The sequence below is a fragment of the Anopheles funestus genome, chromosome 3RL, assembly GCF_943734845.2.
Source record: "Anopheles funestus chromosome 3RL, idAnoFuneDA-416_04, whole genome shotgun sequence".
Lineage (NCBI taxonomy): Eukaryota > Metazoa > Arthropoda > Insecta > Diptera > Culicidae > Anopheles > Anopheles funestus.
The window spans coordinates 72014529-72038069 of NC_064599.1; the positions used below are offsets into that span (position 1 = coordinate 72014529).

At 41.6% G+C, this 23541-nt stretch overlaps 1 protein-coding gene across 50 annotated transcripts in view; it reads left to right on the forward strand.

Annotated features, from left to right (window-relative positions):
- Positions 1 to 23541, forward strand: part of LOC125768453 (dystonin) — a 184018-nt gene that overhangs the window by 120744 nt on the left and 39733 nt on the right. For 24 of the 50 annotated variants that reach the window (XM_049436111.1, XM_049436122.1, XM_049436118.1 and 21 more), the window contains 11 exons: positions 2477 to 2756; positions 3697 to 4405; positions 4480 to 4684; positions 4755 to 5123; positions 5353 to 5376; positions 5751 to 6666; positions 7550 to 8180; positions 8253 to 8388; positions 9623 to 9706; positions 11485 to 11706; positions 23356 to 23492. In XM_049436111.1, coding sequence (XP_049292068.1) covers positions 2477 to 2756; positions 3697 to 4405; positions 4480 to 4684; positions 4755 to 5123; positions 5353 to 5376; positions 5751 to 6666; positions 7550 to 8180; positions 8253 to 8388; positions 9623 to 9706; positions 11485 to 11706; positions 23356 to 23492 — 3713 coding nt within the window. Of the gene's footprint in view, positions 1 to 2476; positions 2757 to 3696; positions 4406 to 4479; positions 4685 to 4754; positions 5124 to 5352; positions 5377 to 5750; positions 6667 to 7549; positions 8181 to 8252; positions 8389 to 9622; positions 9707 to 11484; positions 11707 to 11757; positions 14292 to 21157; positions 23226 to 23355; positions 23493 to 23541 lie in introns of those variants that run through there. The other 26 variants (XM_049436121.1, XM_049436123.1, XM_049436134.1 and 23 more) reach the window with 5 other exon arrangements.

Below are 23541 nucleotides of genomic sequence, written 5' to 3' on the forward strand. Positions count from 1 at the left end.
CTTAAAATCGCTGATAGTAACACTTCGAAAAAGGGGTGTTTAGGGAAATGAACAACATAAACAATTCCATATCGCGCGGTACTAAGCTGCCTAAAAGCCCTTTCACATACCATAAAATAGGTGATAGATACTTTTGGCCGGGTGTGTGAATGTGGTTAGCATACCTTTTTCGGGACTGTTGAAGGGCTGAAATAAATGAACAGACAGCCCTTTATGACAGCGTGTGAGTGATTCTCCCTAAAAAAATAAATAAAGATGTTTATTTAACCTCCTCCCTTACCAAGAAGAAGTTAAACACCTTTGAAGTTGTTGGGTTGAGAAAAAAAATCGTTCCTTTTTCGACCGCTAATCCATCATCACAAACACAGTCGGACGCTAACACGACGTATCGTGCTGTTCGCGTGACTTCAGCAAGGCGCCTTCAAATACTTCTGAAATCGACTTAACACCATCAAACACTATGGTGTGATGCATATTGATTTATTAAGCACCCGGTTGTGGCGTTAATAATCTGACGGAGTTATGTTGTCAATCATATATTCTCGCTTATCCGTGGCGTGCCGGTGGCTACTTTTTCGTTAGATGTAAATCCTTGACCAACGAGCTCGAAAAAAACAAACAAACTATTAACCGTTTTGTATCGGTTACGTTACTGCAGGTCCGATTCCTTTTAGGATTTTCATCAATCTCGCACCGACCTAATAGGGGGAGGGTTAGGGATCATATTTTGCTTCTGACATCTTTGATTGCATTACATCTGACCCCGTCTGTCTGGGAGGTTAAGGAATCGTAGATCAGAGCACCTTTGCACGATCATTTTGTTTGTTTAAGTTTCGTTGTTCGTGTTTTGCCCTTTTTGGTGCGACAGCTCCCCGAAGCGCCAGCGAGAGAAGCCTCTAATGGAGGTTGTCTGTGTCTGCAAGGCTATTCGTTACACTAATGAACCCAGCAGGACGATTTTGGAAAAATAATTTTTGGTTGTTTGAATTTCAATTGTCAGAAATTCTATTTGACAGAATTTTTTTAAAAATTAAAATCAAATTTTCAATTGAAATACTTTGAAGTCAATATTCCCCTTTAAACGATTGCAATGTAAACTCCTATAATAATTATAGCAAACTGACTTCTGATGTCTTGCAATTGTAGTCATCATTTTGCCGGCAACAGATGCACAGTGCACTTGATAGTTAGGAGGTCAACATTAAAACGATGTCATGATGTAGCGCATTTTCCTACCTGTCTCTCAAACTCACATTATAAATGGTGTTTAATGTAGGAAAAAGAGTACAAGATCAGAATCACAGCGTTACCGACAGAACACCTGAGAGTTGTGCCCGAAGAAGGGAAATACGTCGTTTACGAGATGATTAACGAGAGCCTAAATGGTGTTTGATAAATCGTTGGAAAGCCCCATGATTGACGGTAAAATGAATTAATTAGATTTCTCCTAATTCAATTAAAAGTTTGCCGCCATTTCGAGCGTATTGTATTGCCGCAATTTTAAACATAAATCTTCAATGAACGTTTAGCGCCAACAATGAAGCGGAATGCCCTAAAACGCTTTCCTGCTGCTTGGCTGTAATACTGTTGCTAATAGATATCTTTCAATTGATTGATCGTTGAACGGAATAGAAAAAGGGGCACTTGTGTTGCCAATCAATAGACTGCGGTGACACCAGAAGGCAAAACTTAATAGAGAACCCCGCTTGATGGCCGTTGTGCACACCGACAACAACATGATGATGCGCCTCGCCGAAGAGCACGATTTGCGTACGCTCTCCTCTGTGTTGATGATGGTGTATTATGGTGCAGTGCGCGTTGTTGTGCGGATGGCATTGAAAAGTAAAATGTCACGCCATAGTCCAACTAGCGAAACAATACCTGCGTCAACCATAGGTCGACATTGTGCGGATGCGGATATTGTTCAGCCACCACCATACACCGTGGTCATGGATGTTATTTTCGCTGTTTTGTTGCAGCTAACCTCTATCTCTGTGTGCACCGATTTTTGTCGTTGTATGAAAGAGCAGAAGTTTGCGTTGAATAAATTGTGCCATTTTTATGCAGCATTGTTCCGACTGGTTGCGTACGCCTTGTGCTCACTGTCAGATTCAATTTTTTTTCTTCCGCTATTCGTGGGAAAAGAATTTCAAATTTATTCCGTTGTTTAAATGCCTTTTATTGTCGCTTTCATGATCAAGCTTTCACTGTGTGTAGTGCATGTTTGGTTGATTTAATTGAACAATAAAAACAAAAAATAAAATAAAATCATGTATGATAAATGATTTAATGTAATGGGTTGTTTCTGCATAAAATATGTTCGTACAATGGTTTTTATCTTTTATAGTCTTTACATGATACATGATAACTTCATACCGGTTGCAATGAAAAATGAAAGTTTTGCAGTAATATTACAATTTTTTTTAACAAACTTTTGATCTATTTTTTATTCGTTTTCCTTTTTGCTATTTTCCAGATTTCCGACATTGTCGTTGGGCAAGAGGACAATCTTACCGCCCGGGAAGCACTGCTCCGTTGGGCCCGCCGTTCGACAGCCAAATACCCGGGCGTACGGGTAAACGACTTTACCGCATCATGGCGCGACGGTTTAGCATTCTCTGCGCTCATCCACCGGAATCGACCCGATCTGATCGACTGGCGAGAATCACGATCGCGTCGTCCGAGGGAACGGCTCGAGGTTGCTTTCCACGTGGTGGAAAAGGAGTACGGCGTAACACGGTTGCTGGATCCCGAAGGTAAGATCTTCCCCATTCAACCGCAGTGTGGAGCTGTCAGTGACTTCTGCCCATCGTGTGATTGATTAAGTCGTACAAACAAGTGTTGTAAGAGAAGGCCAACAAAAAAAAACACTTAGCTTGAAGAGGTGACTCTTTTAACGCTCTGTTTCAATTAAACATGAGCCTGCTGAAATGATACTCTCAACGTTATGAGACAAAAAAAATACGATTGACCCGATCTTTAAGAGAATGTAGCGGTAAGATCAAAGGGAAGCTAAACTGAACGTTCCGATAGGCAGCGTACAAACTCGGCTACTTACACGCTTGATGACACGCGGTGTAGATTTAACCCGAAAAAGGAAAAGGTTCAGTATTCAAGACACGCTGTCGTCGCGCAAATGTCATCGTTGTACTACAGTGCCCTTAGGGGCAATATTTCACGCTCCATCTGTAAACGGATGTGATCCTTCATTTGCTACGAATAGGATCGTTTTAATGTACAGGTAGTCCCTGAGATACTCAATATTTGTTACAAGCGAATTTTGAAATTTGACAGCTCACTGATTTTATAGCACTAATTTAAAGCAAAGCAGTTAAAATTTGTTTGATAATGTCTTCTAATTTAATCCAGTATTTGTTTTTATCATTTTTATCAATGTTTTTTTTCTAAGAAGTGATCAGAAATGTGGATCTACAAGGATTTCCGTGGTTCGCTATAATAGTATATCTAAGGCATCGCTTGATTTTTTTTAGTTTGCTATAAATTATTTTTGTTGTTGGCATTATTTTTTTTAAATAATAACGAGAGATATCAGATATCATTTTATGTTAGACTTTTTCTCTTCGCTACAATTAATTCTTCAATAAATAATGAAGTAAAGTATTATAGCTGTACTCTTAATAATACAATGCAATATTAATATTTCGTCGTTAATTTTTGAATTACTTCTACAACCAGACGTCGACACAAACGAACCGGATGAGAAGTCCATGATTACCTACCTGAGCTCACTGTACGATGTGTTCCCGGAACCGCCACAGATGCATCCACTGTTCGACATGGACTCACAGCGACGCGTGCAGGAGTACCGTGAACAGGCTCAGCAGCTACTGTACTGGTGCCGGGAAAAGACCTCCCTCCTGCAGGAGCGAGCCTTCCCGACCACGCTGATTGAGCTGAAACGGTTGCTTACCGATCTGAACCGATTCCGCACCGAAGAGGTACCACCGCGGCAGCGTGACAAGCAGCATCTGTTCTCGATCTACAAAGAGCTCGAGAAGTATTTCGAATCGATCGGCGAAGTGGACGTCGAAACGGAACTCCGTCCAGAAGCGCTCGAAAAGGCGTGGCATCGGCTGATGTCGGCGCTGGCCGATCGGGACATGATACTGCAGCAGGAGGTGCAGCGGCTCGAGCGGCTTCAGAAGATTGCCGAAAAGGTGCAGCGCGAGTACAAGCATACAGAGACGATCATCACGAAGATCGAAACGCGAATCTCAGAGGAAAGCCGCCGCATCGAACGTTTGCACCCGGTCGAGGCGAAGAACATCGTCGAGGGACTCGACGGGGACATTCGGCATTTGGAGCAACCGCTGCAGGAGATGAATGATGATTGTCACAATCTGAAGGATGGCCGATATCCGCAGGCCAGTGATCTTCACAAGAAGTATGTTTGGAGTGTTGCAGGAGATAAAATGAAGCAATGGTCCCTTACTTAATGTGTCCATTTCTTTATTCCAGAGTCACCAAGCTACACCAACGTTGGTCCCAGCTAAGGACAACATTCCATACTAGCCTAGTACAAAAACTGTCCGGTCTGAGCTATCCGGTGCAAGAGACGACGATAACGAAGCAAACGCGCGTCGTCACGGAAACGCGACAGATCGGTACCAATCCTTATTTCCGGGATGTGCAAGAATACACTGAATGGTGCCAATCGAAACTGGTAAGATTTGATCGTAAACTCGGTCCCTACAACGCTATAACGGATTGCTTCTCTTTCCTTGTGCTTTTAGAAACAACTGCATACCTCCGACTACGGTTCTGACCTTCCGTCCGCTAAAGTGGAACTAGAGCGCCATCAGCACGAGCACAAAGTGATCGATCAGTTCCACTCTAAAATAGCACAGTGCGAACGGCACGCGTCAAACTTCACCGGCGAGGAGTTGCAGCTGTACCGGCAGCGTTTGAGTCAGCTGCAGAAGGTGTATGCCGAGCTGCTGAGCACCTCCACCAAGCGACTGTCCGATCTGGATGCGCTCGTCGATTTCCTGGCGACTGCCACGGCTGAGCTAAGCTGGTTGAATGATCGCGAGCAGATCGAAGTTAGCCGCGATTGGGCAGATAAAAACCTAGACCTATCGGCGGTCCATCGGTACTATGAGGTAAGTGCACGATAAGATGGAACAAATCACCGAAAGGATAACGTTACTCGTCGTTACATGATCGTGTTAGTGGTTTTACGTTATTATTCTAATCAAACCAAATTTCGTTTCGTCGATTCTCATTATTGTGTTTTCTTTTTCCATTTGTTTCGGTACTTTTTGCTGTCTTGTAATACACTCTAATCTGTCCTTTGTGCCACAATACTAATCAAAAAAGTCTACTTACAAGCGTACGTATGGAAATGGTGAGGAAGTAAGTAATCGACATGCAATTCTTCCTTCGATTCATTGTTGCAAAAATATTTTGTGCTTCAACGTTTGTTTTGTTTGGTATTATATGCTTATGTTTTTTTTTCTTTTTTGTGCATTGACTTACGGTTATTTTTGTATTTCGTCAACTTCTGGTTGATTTTGAAATCTATTTCTCCAAAGTTGTTGTTTGTCTATTTTTATGTTTGTGTTGTTGATTTAGTTTCATATTTCCAGTTGTTTTTGGCATGCTTATGAAAGGTTTCACAGCTATGAGTTATCTTTGTAGTTGGTGTCTTTAGTTAGTGACATTTGTGTAGATTTACTCAAAGAATAATGGTTTATGAGAATTTATTAACGTTTTACGTTTTTCCACAGAACCTCATGTCCGAGCTAGAGAAACGCGAAATGCATTTCGCTACCATCCTGGACCGTGGAGAGGCTCTGCTCGTCCAGTCGCATCCTGCATCGAAGTGTATTGAGGGTCATCTGCAGGCGCTCCAGTCGCAGTGGTCATGGCTGCTGCAGCTAACACTCTGCCTGGAAGTGCACCTGAAGCATGCTACCGATTACCATTCGTTCTTCGACGAGGTACGCGAGGCAGAAAACTGGCTAACAAAGCGGGATGAAATTCTGAACAGCAAGTACTCGCAGTCAGAGTTTACGCTCGATCAGGGCGAATCACTGCTGCGAGGCATGCAGGACATCCGCGAGGAGCTGAACGCGTTCGGTGAAACGATTGCGCAGCTGCAACATCAAGCCACAGCGATCGTGCCATTGAAGCAGCGCAAACAACCAGTCAACCGGCAGTGCACCGTCCAATCCATCTGCTCGTACAAGCAGGGCAACATTTCGCTGGACAAAAACGAAACCTGCACGCTGCTCGATACATCGGGACGCGTAAAATGGCGCGTGAAAACATCTAAAGGAGTTGAAGGTTCCGTCCATGGTGTGTGCCTACTGTTACCACCGCCGGATCAGGAAGCGATCGAAGCAGCCGAACGGTTGAAGCGATTGTTTGACCGTTCGGTAGCCCTGTGGCAGAAGAAGCAGCTCCGCCTACGGCAGAACATGATCTTTGCCACGATCAAGGTCGTGAAGGGTTGGGACTTTGAACAGTTCCTCGCGATGGGTGCTGAACAGCGGACGGCCATCCGGCGGGCACTGAACGATGATGCGGATAAGTTGCTAGCGGAAGGTGACCCAGCCGATCCACAGCTTCGTCGATTGCGTCGCGAGATGGACGAAGTGAACCGGCTGTTTGATGAATTCGAGAAACGTGCCAGAGCAGAAGGTATGTTCACAACCAATGGCATCGAGCTGTTTGGGAAATCCCGTTTATGGAAAATGCGAAATCTTTCACTTAACCCCGCGTCTTGGCACTATAAATTGAAAGCGATTAAATAACGAAGCGTCACCAAACGACGACCATGTGCAGCGATATAATTGGATAATTGGGTGATCACTGGTCGATCGCTTCATTCCCGACTGGAACTGTCCATTTTGGATGGTCGTGAAGGTCAACGATAATAGATTGGGCTATTAGCGCCCTCGCGTAACGCATTAAGTCACAATCAAATGCCCAAAACAAAAGACGCTTTACGCTGTTCCTCTGAAATGTTTTTCTAAAGTTTTGGGTGTTTTAGTAATATCTTTAGTTAGTAGTCAACCAAGTTTATGTTCGCCATTGGACTTATTTCCATTGTTTGGCCAAGCGAGATATTAATTTTCCAATTGTTGTACCAAAGAAGGTAACATTTATTAAGATCACCAGCAGTAGGTGTTGGTCTACGTTTGGTTTATGTTGGTTATTATACGGAGATATTAGTGCGCGAGAGCACACTATGAGATTAGACGCTTGCAGGCATACAGATGATCAGTTGAAGTTGTGCTCTGGTACGAAGCGGATCGATAACGAAAGTGAATAGATTACTTTTTGTAAACATATTAACGATATTGAAAAGTGATTTTATTCGTCTTTTCCTGTGTTGAGACTTGAGTTCTTACAAAGAATTTTCGGAAATGAAAGGCGTTTTTCGTTTTCGTTCTTTTCGTGGTAAGGTTTGCCGTTTTCCACGTGGTGTGCTACAGTGACAAGTGTGATTTCAGACAAAACTGATTTATTTTGGAATAATATTAATTCTCGGATGATGTTTTGTTTGTAATATATTCAACAGAGGAGAGTAAACAGGCAAGCCGTATCTTTACTGAACAATGCATTTCGCTGAAGACACGTCTGGAGGAGATGGCCCGCGAGCTGGACCACATCATACTGTCTCCGATGCCACGCGATCTCGACTCGCTCGAACATACGGTCCAGATACTGGAAGATTACAAGCGTCGACTTGGCGGACTGGAACCCGACCTAAAGCATCTGCAGGAAACGTTCCGAACCATTACGCTGAAGACACCGGCGCTCAAGAAGAGTCTTGACAATCTGATGGACCTGTGGAAGGAGCTGAACACACAAGCGGGTCTACATGGCGATCGGTTGAAGCTTCTTGAAGGTGCGCTAGCTGGACTGGAAGACAATGAGCAGGTTATTTCCGATCTGGAGAGCAAACTGTCCCGCCAGCTAGAGCTTCCGTCAACACAGGAAGGGCTGTACGAAGTGTACAAGCGGCTGACCGCTATTCAGGAAACCATTTCAAGCCAACAGCCCGAAATGGACAAGATGAATGATTCGGCGGATCAGCTTGGCCGTATGGGTGTTCCAACGAAGGTGCTGAGTGATCTCAAACGCCTACATTCCAACGTGGAACGGTTGAACTCGCGATGGAACAACATCTGCGGACAACTGGCAGAGCGGTAATTATATTTAGCATTATAGTTGAACCATGCGGCAATCATATCTGAGGCGTTATTTTTTGGCTATTACAGCATGCGCAGTGTTGAGACGGCAATCGGATTGATGAAAAACCTACAAACCAGCATTGTCGTGGAGGAGACTTGGGTGGAGAAACAGACGGAAAAGCTGCAGGCTCTTCCGACGGCCACATCCGCGCGGGAGCTCGATGTAAGTACCAGCCTAATGCTGAATTTTCTTTACAGCTTTGTTATTAGTAGCTTTGTATAGCAAAACAAAACAGGTGTATCGTTCGACTGGTAGCAGATTGTATAGGAGGGTCGACAACCTGTGATACGGTTTTCAGTAATAATGATGATGATAATGAAGCTGCAAAATGAAAGAGAGACATACAAGCGAAACTGTGACAAACGTGTTTAATAGGAAGGTACTCTGCCCTGGAACAGGAAACAAATCAGCGTCGTTTCTCACTGATCGAAAGTCAATGGTGGTGTATATCTTGTACACACAAAACAAACCAAAAACACTTTATCAAACACAAAGATAGAGAGAGAAAGCCAAACAGGACAATCAGGTTTCTTTTAAAACAAACAAACACACACATCCAGATAGATCATGTTAACGTAACTACCATAAAAGGTTCAGGCAGTATAGATAGAATTAACTATAACCATTGACTAACTGCACTCCAAAGTGATGAGAATACTTTAGCAGATGTAGAACTGTGTACTCTTCATAATGAAAACATTGAACACTAGTATTCAGAAACAAAAACTAACAAACAAATGATAACGTTGCATGCCTGTGGAGAAGGGTCACAGACAAAATGTATTAAATTGTTTTGTGGAGATGAGTTGGAACAAGGCATATTTCGACGTAGTATTTGACACAAGCCTTTAACATTGTATAATGATCCACAACCCTTTACTGTTAGAATTCAAAGGTTAAGGTACAGAAGAGTCGTACGATCCAAAGACACGATCACAGCTAAACACAGTATAATAGAACACTAGGTTAGAAAGTAGAGTAACGATCACGTAGCACAACGTAATACTGTAGATTCTAGACGTATCTCACCGTAGCTTGATGCACCCCACGAAGGGCTAGCAATTTTCCTATTGCTAGCCTCCAGTGTATAACCCACATACTAATGCGTTAATTTATTTATCTTTCTCCTTCCCCCCTTCATTTGATTTCTGCGCAAAATTTTTACACACCAACAAAAACTCCGTGAACCCACCACCACAACAACAATTACCACCATCACGAACAACAACAACAACAACAACAACAATTACCACATCCAACCCAAATACACCACCTCTATCCACACGCCACGATCACTTTCTTCTTCCTTCGTCGTCCTGCGCGTGTCTGTGTGTTGTATCCCATCCGGTTGTATCCATATTTCGGGTTGGTTTTTGGATGGACATGCGTTCAACAGTCGATGCTCGGCGAAACGGTGGAACGCATTCCGAAGGTTGAACAGGTTAATCTCACCGGTGGCCGCTTGATCCGTGAAGCTAAGGTACGTAAACTATTGCGTGTGTGTGGTTCGTCCCTTTTTTTCTTCTTCTTTTTTGCCTTTCTGCTCCCAACGCGAACGATCAGTCGCGAACGTTTACATTTCCTTCCTAATATCCTGTTGTAATCTACAAAAGTGTAAGAAAACTTTCCTCCTGTGTGCGCGTCCGTACTGTGCAATACATTTTCCCCGAGGATTGCCTGTTGGTGCTTCTTGGCTGGAAAGATTTGTGAATATAGTTCTACGTCTGTCAGTCTGTTCCTGTCTCTATCTTGGTCTATTTCGGTGTTTCGTTCCAAGCTTACTGTTTCGGCTGGTAAAAGGAGTTTTTGTTTTTCTTCATTTTCTTCATTGAGTTGTCCCGCTGTGTGGAACCAAGTGTGTGTCCTGTCGTTGTACGTTTTGTGGTGATTTTTTTTCTCTCTCTCTCGGCTTCCCAAGTGGATCGATCGTATGAAAACAGAGATATGCTTAATCGATTGCTGCTGTTACTATAGCTCTTTGTTGTATGCGTCGTCGCTGTGAATGCGTGTTTTACGAAATTGTGTATGAGTGCGTGTCCTGACGAATGTTTGTGGATTGTACCGAGCTTTTGATACACATACAGAGCTCCCTAGGTGGTGAATGGTTATACTACTTGATTTTCATTTTCCCTTAGGCTTAAGGAAAGCTTAATTCATTAAAAATGTGCAATTTTGCATCACTGTTCAATTTCTTCCCTGCCTTCCTATCTACCACGCCTGGTGTTGGTACGATTTTTTTTCTGGGTTTCGCTTCCTTCCGCACTGGAAGGGAAACGATTGCTATTAAAGCTCCGCTCAATCAGATTTGCTTCACGGCAAGAAACCAGCTCAGCTCCTAGAAGTTGATCGCTCTTCTTCAGCAGTATTCTATTACAAATTCATTTTACTCTCTGAAACCACGCTGGAACATTATTGCGTAGTTGTGATTAATCCCCCAAAAACAAAGTAGCACCAAATGACAACTCGACGCACACGATAAGAAATTTAAGTTCGAAATTGACTAACCGTTAGTAGAGAAGCACCCCCTTTTTTTCCCGTGTGGTACAGAGAGTGAGATTCGTTACGAAAGGGGAACAAACATTCACTTACCTTGCGATTCCAATTCCTTCCACACCTTTATTGTATTTGTGCTATCTTACATTTTTGAATGATTTCCCAACCGAGTCCCTGTAGCCGTACGCGTTGATAAGTGGTGAGAGTGAAAACAAAATATATTGCGAAACTAGTCGTATTGGCCATGTTGGAAATTTTTCAAACATTAACCACACTTTTTGGACTCTAGCTGTACGCTACTTATCAACAACCACCCCCTAGCCTTTCCCGATCTTTAATGCGTATCGACTTATTGCGAATACTAATCAATATAATAACTCCAATTTCAACAACACGAAAACACACTTTACACGCTCTTAACAATTAAACAACATGCCTACGTAACAACAATAAAAACGCATCAAAACCGATTTAAACACCTTCTTACGCACCTTACCTGCGCCTTCAAAAATGTAACATTTGTACACCGTGATACAACGATGGCGTGTTGGCGAAATGGCGTCACTTCTTCTCATCGGTAACATCGAATCGTCCTCCGAACAAACAAACAAAAAAAACATTCCGGATATTGTGCATCCTCTTCATCTTACGTGCACTATTTTCGCATGGTATTTATCAACGGAACAAATCAACGAACTACGAAAACGGATAACAATTGAAATATGCATCAAACACCTGTGTTACGATGGGTTTACGATATCATAGATCTACGATGGTAAATGTGTCCATTATATCGATTGGTTAAGCGAAGTGCGTCCCAGCTTTTCGCCTCCTCGGCAAGATCTCCGGCCGGCGAATGGTGATCCCGGTGCGACGGAAGTGTACTCGAAGCGGCTCGACACGCTCAATGGCCGCTTCGAGACGCTCCTTGAACAGCTGACCCAGCGGCTAAAGACGGCTATTGAGGTGAATGGCGCGGACGGATTGGTAAGTGGAAATAATTTTTAAATTACAAATAATTTAATTTTACAAATATCTAACACTACCTGAAATTCGTACGAAAAGTCATAGTTGGTGGTTAACGTAACGTGATACTATTTTTCTTTATTGAATTGTATTGGTTGACTCCTTCAAACATAATGCTTAAGAAACCAGTTCTCAGTGAAGAAATCTCTATTCGTTCGTCGAAAAGCAAGAAGGAACTACTTCTATAAAGTGTGGTATGTCACCTTGCTGGACTCTGTCGTTCGATGCGGTGCAAGTTTCAAGTTAAATTCCTGTTTTGAATGACTCCAACCAAAAAAAAAAAAGCTCCAGATTGGGTACGTTTTTTTTTGCTGTGCAATAGTGTGCTGACATCATCACGTCACCTTTTTGTCCGATTTGATTCTGGTACGCATCGTCCCGAAGAAATAGCGATCACTGCACCCAGTCCAAGCGATATTCCGTCATCGTCTATTTCTAAAAGGTGATTACCATTTTGTTCCGATGTCAGTTGTCTTTCGACGCGTGGCTACCGTACACAAAGGCTCAAGAGCTAGATGACGAACGAATGTTTTGATATGCTTTTCTTAAATGAAACCAATCGAAAACCGTTTTTTTTGCACTTTCCTTGACATACTCTGTCAGTGAAGTGTTAAAATTGTATGTTGATGGCGTCTTCGTTCCTTAATTTCAATGTTTGACTTTGCAATTGTCACGGTAACACTTGAGTCGATTTTTTTTGCCTTATGTCAATAAACACCAGAGCAAAATCAACATTCTAGGAGTGATCGAGTACTGTAAAATTTGTTTTTTTGCTGTTGGAGATATCGGCTCAATGAATTTCTACTTAGGCTTATTAGCATCATGCCTATGCTATGTGTGTTGTAAGCACAAGTACGCCTAATTTGATGTTTATTCTATTGTTGGTTATGAAAACGACAAATCTGTTCAAATTGGTTTGTCCCATTAAAGTGTAGTGAAGCCTACAGAAACAGGTTCACATGTACTGTAAGATCGTTTACGCAGGTGGGCATTAAGGCAGAGAGCATTGCGAGAATGACTGTCCGGAAGTCAATTACGCCGAGTTTCGGATTTTATTGAGCTTTGCGTCATCACTTGATGACCACAAAATTGGGTTAGTAAGGGATGGTTGTAGGAGCTATAACAAAATATGACGTTATTGGCAATTCTCGAAACAACGACCCTCCCGACGACACTGACAACCAAGTGCAACATCTTCCTGAGTTCACCTCTAGCTGTCAGTGGGAATAGTTTATAGTTTAAACCTTCGTGCCTTTAGTGTGGGGGGTTATGTAAATTAGCTTGTACTTCTCAACCTAGTCATGTAAACTCGTTTGAAGGTTTAAGTTACCTAGACAGTCTACTTGACATGACCTAGTAGGTCGTTAAGCCTTTCTGAAAGTTACTTCCAATTTATGAAATATATTAGCGGATATATTAAATAACTCTTAACGCAATACGTTTGTAATAAATATCAAAGATAATTTTCCATAATATATCCGTTAAATAATCAGAAGAAGGAAAAAGGAAAACTCCATCAACTAATATCCATAAATGAATGGAAGAAGCGGAAAAAAACCGAAAGTTTTATAATTGCAGAACGCGTAGCGAAAGCACACTGTCGCTATCGTCCTACCTACCAAAGTCACTTAAAAGCGCACCGAAGCATAAAGTTTATTTATAGCCTCATGACATCATATTGCGCCGAAGGACGGCCAGACTAGCACATAGGAAGGTGGTCTGTTGGTTCCATCGATGTTAAGATCGCTCTGAGCTTCTTCGGAACCGGCAAACGATCGCAAAGCAGCAGACCATTTGTTTACCCGTCACATTCCTGCTGAGTGCTTTGCGATTCATAAAATTTTATCTCGTTTTTTGTCGTTGAATTAATGGTTTTGTGAGACAGAGAGAGAATGAGAGAGAGAGGGAAAAAAACAAATTCAAACTGCTGACGGTTGAAAAGGCAATTTCGCAAAGGCAATCGGTGTTTGTTGTTCAAGGTTTTTATTTATGGGCAGCACTGTAACCGGTCTCGTGCGAACTGTGATGTCATTGTTGGTCCACTCGTACCATGACGAGCGCCCATAGTGAGAGAAAAGTAGTACAGCGAGAGAGCGTTGTTATGCCGTTGCACACCCTCTTGTCGCTTAGTGCACACGTACATAACAAACGCATCCACACGGATTGGTATCTCGTGGTGAGTTCTCGCGAAACCACCCTTAACCGGCACATCCGCTCGGGCACTCACCACGAGCTGCGAACACTGACCAGCACTTGCCGTGGGCCGACAAAATGGTTCGTTCATTCAGTTTTAGACCGGATAGTGAAACTGATTGGACGTACGCGCGCGTGCTCGCTCGCTCGCGAAATATTATTACTGTGCAGTTTTGCTCATTAAACAGTTTCACTGCATTAAAACCGTGGTTAAGATATATTATTCGTTGGTGAACGGATAAACGTTATTTTTGTGTGTGTTTTTTTTTACCGCGTCTCGTAAAGAAAAGTTCAGCAAAGTATTAAAGATCGTGAATGTAGATGTGATTGAAGATCACAAGCAAAATCTAAAGGTATCAGTGATGAGTTTGTGACAGTGTGTCGTGTCTTATGTTGCTTAATCCTTTTCCTCGGCAATCAATAACGAAGAGTGGTGGTAGAACGAATCTCGAAGGAAATTATTCAAATGTCTAGAGTCACCAAAAAAAGAAGCAGGCCAACACCGTGTATCTTCCTTCTTCTCCCTGCGTGTTTTTTTTTTGTAATGTGATGAGGATACCAACAGCTTAGTGTCGTTCGTTGCGTTTCATCCAAATGGAATATATTTTCGGTGAAGGTCACCAACCGTGGCGCGCGAGGCGGCTTGTTTCGCGTATTGTGCACAAAATAGAAAATTTAAATAAATTACCTAGCTTCTCGCACTAGAATAGTGCTAGAGAGCAGTGTGCGACATAAGAAAAGTGTGATTCTAAGGCGTTTGAAAAGCCAGAATTTTGCCTCCGGGGTTTCAAATATTCGCAATTGTTAGTGCGCGCACCCACGGGCAGTGTTTGTTCGTTTGAGTGCAATACGTTTTCGGTGTTTGTGTTGTGTGCTGCTCGTCATTTGCTAATGCAGTCGATTCGATAACGTGATACACGTGTTTAGCTCACGATTTAATGCATCGTTGATGGAGATTTTCGCCTAGCACGTTGTTTAACAACCTCCGAAAAAAAAGATTAAAATCAACAGTGTTTTAAAAATGGATAGCAAAAATCGATCAACATTATCAAATATAATCGGTGGAATGTTCCCGTCAGAAGCCAGATACAAAACAAAATCCCACCCCCAGAGGTGGAGCCAACAAAATCGATTCCAATCGCCCTTGACACGTCTTTTGGTGTTTTATTTTTTTCTTTAATTTAATCCCTTTTTGAGTGGATTTAGACTCAAATAGATATTTTACAGGCACAGAAGATAGGGAAAAAACGCTACTGAAGAAGTACAACAGAAACACCACAAAGCGGAAATAATGTATTCGAGTACATATTTGACTCGTTTGTCCATGAAATCTAATCAATACTTCCAGACCGGTAGCATTGCACTACTTCTAGCTTTTTTTTAAAACATTATCATTCCTTACCGACGCATGGTTGTTGTAATTGGGGCAAAAATAGTTTCATTTTCTCCTTTTTGTTTCACCTGCATTCGGCATCATCAAGCGGCTTAGGTGTGCGGCAGCAGATAGTAAGCCGTATTTTTGTACGTTGCACCGACACAAGGCACACCGACATTGGTGTGTACGGTGCATTAAGCGTATTAGCTGCGATGATACAATACCACCACAAGCCAATAGAAAAAGGGGAGAAACACACTATTTCTGCATCCGTGAACGGGTGAATGTAAACAAAGTTTTGTTCGAACCGTATATTGCACGGTTGGGGGCCGACAACGATAAATAAGTGCGTTTCGGAATAAAATTTTATCGCGCTGAACGTGGTGAAACGTAAGTGCATTTAGCTGTCAGTGCATTAAAGCATTTCGAGTAAGAGAAAAACATTTGAGAGGTCTTTTTTTTTTGTAAATCTGACATTGGAAGTTTTTGCAACTGATCGACATTAGACACTTGTCATATCGATTTGTCTTTTATACATATGATCGAGAAGTCTCTGATCTTGCATAAGAATTCTCGTTATATTACACATCCAGCACTATAGCTTTGGATCCACTCGATGGTTTAGTGGTAGCGGCGTTGATCTTCACACGACCGTACCCGATATCAAATCCCAATCAGGTCCCTCGACCACTCTCTACTGCTAGAATTTTATTATCAAGCTAGAAATTCAAGCTCTGAGGGTTCCAAGGTATTTCGCCTTAGGTTTCCAAGAAAGTAAAATGCCAATGTATATTTCCTGTATCAAATTTTGAGTCCGGAGCCCAAACAAATCAAATGAAAACCAAACTTCCACTCTCTCTCTCATTTAATCAAGTTGAAAAAAATATCAAAGATTGATTGTACGTGCCTGTTTCACTCAACAAAAGTCATCAGGCATACAATAATCGCAACTAACACGCTTACGGCTCGAAATTGAAATCGAAAACAAAAGTACAATATTCTTACGACCAAGGTCAAATATGCACAAGCATTTTTATTTCCCGATAAGCAGCTGCTACAGCTGGAAGAAACACCGTCGACGCTGTACAAACAGTGGAAGACCGACCTATCAGCGATTACGAGTATTTGGAGGCGAATTTTCATTTTCACTCAAGTATTTAGAACGGTAGATCGTCTAGCCAGTTATGAGATGGCTGAAGGTTAATGATAATAAGAGCAGATATTTGATCATTTAGCGACCTTTGGATGGGTGCTATTTGTCTATGTCACCCTCACTAGACGTATGTTCATGTCCCAAATTCGAGCTATTATTGGAAGACGGAAGATGGTCTTATCCTCCTGGTAAGCTGATGTTTCCATTTCGTCTGTTTTGGATCTTTTCCAAACAGAACACGAGAGACACGAACGGAGCGACACTGTTAAGAGCGAAGTTTGACACTTGCGCAAGGTCATGACAGATCGGAAGCAGAAAAAAATGTAGCTGACATTGCTTCGTTTTAACACTGCTTAATAAAATATAATCCCACGCTGCTCAGGTATGTTTGAAGAGCAACGTTTTGGTGTCCGTTCCACCCGCCTATTGAAACATTGATCCTCCTTATGACGGGATGATGATCACATGTGCGGGGGTAGAAGATGGTTGCATTTGCTGCGGATGCTTTTCCCGTTTTAGCACCTCCTTTTAATGTTTCGCCACTTTATTAATGTCAGTGTCATGATTTCTCTTTTTTTTCTCAAGTCAGTTAAAGAATATTATTTTAGATTGGGTTTGATTTGCGTCAGGTCCTTCGCTATGAATATTGACTCAAGAGTTACCTTGAATAAAATGATTCCCTCGTTGAGAATAAGTGTTCGAATAGATAAACAAACTGTTTGTATTTAGTAAAGTAAAACTTTTCCATCATAATCTTTCCAAGTAGACGGAAGTAGAGGATTTTTAGATGAATATTTTGACGGCCTAAACATTGACATCTTCATCGACATAAGCGGCGACATTTTTGGGTTTTTATTACGTTTAGATATATTTTTATCGCAAATCTTCCTTGACATTCATCCGTGCGTTTATGTGATCCAATCAGTCTTTCTTCGTCTCCTTTTTGCGGTGACCTTTCGCACACAATGTGACGGCGTTGGTCAACAGCATGATCATAAATTAATCAACCATCAAACATCTGCATAAACCCGGCCCCCGGTTCTGATCGCCGAGCATTGTGGGATGTCTGCTAAACCGGCTTGACGCCCGAGTCTCTAATATCACAAAAAAAAACCCAAAACACAAAAAGAGTACAACCAAATGACAAAGAACACCCGATTTGTATATGGGAAACCATTTTTAAAGGCGACAAAGTTAAATTCAACCCTGCTTCTTTTGGGGCGGTTTGCGGCGGGTTTTTTGTGTTATGCGTCTTGAATAAACGCGGTATGACGAGAAAAATGTGCAGTGAAATGAAATTCTAGCTGTATGAGAAATCTTTGCAGCAACCATAATTTGATGCGATGATAAATTTCACGTTAGATCAATTAAGCATGAAAGCAAGGAAGCACTTTTGGGAATAAAATATGAATATTTTTCAACCGAAATTATTTAAAGTAGGAACTGAAGAAACTATATGGGACATGTATCACTTTAGACACTCTTAAAGTACATATTTATCCACGGTGGAGAATTGGAATTCCGTCGCTTAAAATAGCTCGTTACGTGTGCTGTGTCAGACTATCAGTTAAGTCATAAACTGAAAAAAAGTAATATTTCTCAACGACTGCTTCAAGTCGTTATCGTCTTCTATATGAAGTCAAGTGTTTTACTGTTCTGACAAGGAAGCGGCCAGGCGGCAATAACTCATACTACAACAAACAGACAAAGTGACTCTCCGGCCCTCCATGACTAGCACAGTTAGAAGTCAGTTTATTCGGCCACACAGATCGCTGTCCACAATTTTATTTGGCACCAAAAATGTATTGAAGTTTATAGTTTATCGCAATTTTAATCTTTACACAATGTTAATTTTAACCCTCAACATTGTGCCTTTACGATGAGATATTTTCGTGATATTAAAGATCACTACTAAAGCTAAATCAGACCAAGTCACGAAACCAATAAACTGGCTTCCCGAAGAAGGGGGAGAGAAAATTGTCGCTTTCGTTGATAAGATTTCATTTCGACAGCGTTTGCTACAGTATTTGCCGTGCCGCCGTCCAACCATGCTATCGACGGAATGTAAACAAATCGTGTAAAGTGGACCAAGCGAGTTGACCATTTATGCCAATTATTGTGCTACGCTTGCATTAGCAGCTCTCGCACGGTTGTGTGCGAGTATGTGTTGTCGTATGTTTTGAAGTCTATCGCAAGAGATGAGCTCATATAGTACACGGAATATGGGTGCTGATAAAGAAGGGTCCCAGATTTTTAATGCCGTAGCAAGTGATTATTAAAACACATGAAACTGTAGTGGAGTGTCGGTATAAAGACGCTACAAAGTAGATGTGTGAGAGTTCCAGTTACTGACTAATGGAACTTGACTTGAAGTGAGCGTTTATTTTTGCATCAATGAACTGATGATGATAACGATTGGGAAACACTGTTTAGCACGTTCTAACGAGCGCCCCACAGAGCGATTGTTTGTGGGAAAATAGAAGCTGTTACCATGATAACTCACTAATGCTGATCTCATTGCCGTTTGTATCTCAAAAATGATTGCATCGCTACTTCAAAGGTGACAGTATTGTTACCTAGTTCCCTTTTTTTTACATATCTGATGATCTTTCGACGAAAAGGTCGCGTCTGAGATGATAAAGCGAATTGCCGACTACTTGAAATGGTGTCAGGAGCACACCAAGGTTTATTATATTCGCGAAATGATATTCATAATAAACGCAAACAACGTACAAACCATTAAAATGACTTCTTACACCTTACATTCACGCTATTGTCGGCATCACAATGATCGATTGTTTGTCTAGAGATTGTGAAGGAACTCCATAAGTTCCAGGGAATCTTCAATCGTTTTGAGGTTATGGTCAAGAAGTTATTTATTGGATCCCCTAACAGCAGTGGCATGAAGATGCGGGTGTTGCAATTATGCTGCAGCTTTAGATTGACACAAAACGCTCATTAGTATGCTTAAGTCGATTAAAACCATTCTACCCCGCCATGGACACGTACGGTGTAGACGACCACCATAAATACCCCAGGAAAAAAGAGGCTCTTGTCTTGTTTACACCGATCTTTCCGGTCATGTTTGGCAGTCAGTTTTCACGACTCTCGGCAACTTGGACTGTCAGCGAAGCGTAAGAACAAATTGGATTAACAGCGTTCTCTTCATGTTGGTGGCGCTGTGCTTTTTGTGTGCCGTTTCGCTTGTTACCATTCCACCAGGCAGTCGACACTCCGTTGAAAAAAATATATATATGACGGGACCCTAACATGGTTTGGCTTGTGTGTGCTATTTCAATTATCATGGAAACATACACCCGAACCTAAAATGTTTCTTTTCCGCTGAATAGAAAGAAGTACGGTGGCGAGCACAGTTCCGTCTGGTTGTTATGGCTCTGCTTTTACTTGATAGTGGTGTTGTTTTTATTTTTTTGGTGGTTGTACACCGTGTAGTGTTGCTTACCTACAGAGCTTGACTCAGTAAGGGGGATGGTACACTTCCATTTTGGTACGATGTATCACATTTCGAGCGTCCGGTAGTGGAGTGGTTTCGGTTGTGTAAATTTCCACGTCCGTTTAAGACGACTCTAGATACCCATTGCTATGTGCGATCGCTTTAGACCTTGGTCTCGGAGACCCCTCCCCGCGGTAAGTGATGACGCATTCGCCATGCGGCGGTTTTGTGCTTCTATCTCTTCACGTCCCGGTGGCCATGTAATGTCTGCGATCGGTCACGGTTTTGTTTATGGATGCCCTTCGGCGAGGTCAGCCAACGCGTCTAACCGTAAAACCGTTCTCAACATTCTCACGAGATCGTCTTACTCTTATGCGGTGTAGCGTCGTTCTGTTCAAGTGATTGCGACAGGTTGTGACTCTTTTTTTTCTCACAGCTCTTGTTTGCATGTACTTCTGTCATTTGCAAAGTGTTTATGAGTTCATATTCACAAGGAGAAAACGGGGAGCAGTGTGTTACTGTTTTTTTTGCACCCAAATGCCATTACCGCGAGATCATAAAGAGGACGAATTTCGTAAATACAACATAACGGCGCCATGTATGTTACAAGCGCAACGTTCAACCTTTGCTACTAGTTTTCGATCGTTGATGCCAAAAAGAGTCCACATCGATCGAAATCATCGTCACTATGGCCGGTGCGGAATGATGATCGAATTGGGTTCACGTTAAAAATAGGTTTAACCACCAGGTGACGCCACAGAGGAAGTGCATGTCGGTAACACTGTGTTGCGATTAAAGTTCGTGTCAGAAAATAGGGAAAATGTTTTAGTGCAGGAGTCTGTCTTTTAAGAAATTTGCAAATGATCGATACATTTACCTTTATAAAAAAAATATAAAATGAAGAAAATTAATAAATAAAATATTTATTCGTTTTATTAACTGCATTAGAAATTAGTTCCGCATAAATATACATAAATATTGTGCTTCATGAGCAACCACAAAATAACTGCTATTGTCTATGTCATTCTTAGACCGATGAAAAATATCGAGTGTAGATATATTTTTGATATTTCATAATAATATTATGAATCTTATTTTTGCATCATGTGTTAAAGGTTAAACAAAATTTCTATCCCATTATTTTTTATCTCAATACTGTTTATTATATTAGGGGTGTTAGGTTTAGCATTTTCCTTTTAAAAATTTCAAATATGTCTTCAGCACTCACTTGATTGTACTTTAACAGCTGATGGTATCGCCTTCTCTCAGAGTTATGAATGAAGAGAAAATTAGTGTTATCGAAATATTACTCCTGATTTAGGTCACCCGATACAGCTGTTCTCATATCCGGAACTCACGACATTGTTATCCGTGTGTCACAAAAAAAGGAAACATTTATTTTTTCTAAAGAGAATCCATTGTGGAAAATCTCTTCCTCTCGTGAATTTCTCAATTTTTGCAACTGCTGTTCAGTTTGCTGGTGTTCGTGTGTCGAACTGTCAAAATATGGCAAGGTGGTCTCTCTGTTTTTACCGGCGGAATGTGACATCGATTCGCCACATGTCACATGCCTTCGTGTAAACCGGAACCGGAGCAAATCGAGCAAGTCATCGTATGGGTGGGTTCCGATGTGAGAAGCAGCGCCATGGAACCGATATTCGATTTTAAGTGGAACGTCCTTAGCGTGCGGATGTAACAAAGTTCAATTAAGTGCATTGACTGCATCTGCTGCAGCCGTGGTTGTGCAGTTAAATCTATATAGAACGCACCAGACTTGCCGTTTGGGCATGTGCAGATTTGTGATTTATGCACCATTAAGCTACGCGAAAAGATTGTTTAAAGTGTCTGCAGGGAAAAAGGCATTGATTATTTGTCCGCAAATAAACGGATCGATATAATATTGTAAGTGCTGTGGCTACATTCCATTGGTTGCAAGTGGTAAAGCACTTTTGAGACGTTGTCTGTCGTGTATCAAAAACGAACCAGGAAACATATGGAATTGAGGCGTGCGTTCCTTGTGAAAATAAAGAATGGAGGCGCCCAGTCGTTGACGTACAGTTGATCCCGCAGTACCGTGCGTACAAAAAAAAAACACGTCACTGCAGCGCTGGTGATGATGTGTTGTAGTCTGCAGGATGGAATTTATTTTATTTGCGTGCTTTCGCACGTTTAATATTTTCGTCACGATTATGTAATGGTTGCGAAAATGGTTTCATTACTTCATCATTCGGTATGTTTGTCTATTGCGGGGAAAATGGGAAAAGGAAAATGGGAAGGAACTTCCTCGTCGTTTTTGTCAGACGATGAATAAAGCCGTGTGTTTGCGTTTTGGTGTATATTTTCACTTTCGTTTGCAACGTAGCTCCCCTAAAATAAACTCGCGTTTGTAAGAGAGAAAAACGAAAATGCGACTGCGAACGGATTGAATGGCATTTGTCGTATTTTTATGTGCATTTAGCAATGTTGTGTTCAACACACTGATAATGTTTTTTTGTTTTTGTTTTCTTTTATCATTTTCGTAATTTATTGTTCTTCTTTAATTTATTATTTATCCTACTATTTGCAATGTTAAATACCACGTGGATTGATCAAAAGAAATTAATTAATTTACCACAAAACTACACTTTAAACATTTGCTATACCCGCGTGTCCGATATCGGAGTTTAAATTAGTTATGCCATTTTCAATTTCAACGTAACGAAATGCTTCAGTTACGGAGCGTAGATTGCTCATGGGGAAACGATACGCGTTGGCGTGTTTAAATGCCATTTAGATGCTGGCGTGTTTGATTGGTGGGCGCGATATCATGTGGGGTGATTATTCACATGCATGGATGATTTTGTGGCCACTTTGCAAGGTAGATTTGGTAGCTTCTGGCGGAACATTACACCCGTAACGATTGCACAGTCCTGTTGAATCGAAAGCATTTCATTTTATTTTATTGTACAATAAAGCATTTAGTGATTGATTTAATGAATTGTCCAGACCGTTGCGTGAACATCGTGGAATACAATTTTCCCACCGTGGGATAGATAGAGAGCAAAGAAGAAAAAGAAAGAAGCAAGCTTCAGGTTTCGCACTGAGCTGTGATAAATGCAAAGAAAATGAGCCACCAGCAGCATAAAGTGGGGAAAAAATCCAAATCCAAAAACAAACGGAAAGACTCCGGTATATTCAGCAATGCATCGTCGACGTCCGCTACCACTACCACCACATCGTCAGCATCATCTACGTCAACCATGACGAAGCGCTTACGAGAGATCGATGAATATGTTTACGAGTATGACTTCTCGTACGAATTTCGGGTAAAATGAAAATTTCATTTAAAAACTGCTACTAACTTTTTACTGTAAATTATTTTTTTTTTGACTACCGAATTATATTCTAAATTAATAATAATATTTCTTGTATGTATCCACCTTTCAATTTGTCCAGCGCTACGCAGAAAGCCTTCATAAACCGCTTCGAACCTATCGGGTCGAGTTCAATCTCGGTCGCCCGACAAACAATGGCACAGAGGGCCACCAGGAGGTCGAAGAGGACGTTTACACCTCAACATACAGCACATCGCAGTAAGTATAATGCTACATCGATTGGAAAGTACAAAAGTATATTGATAAA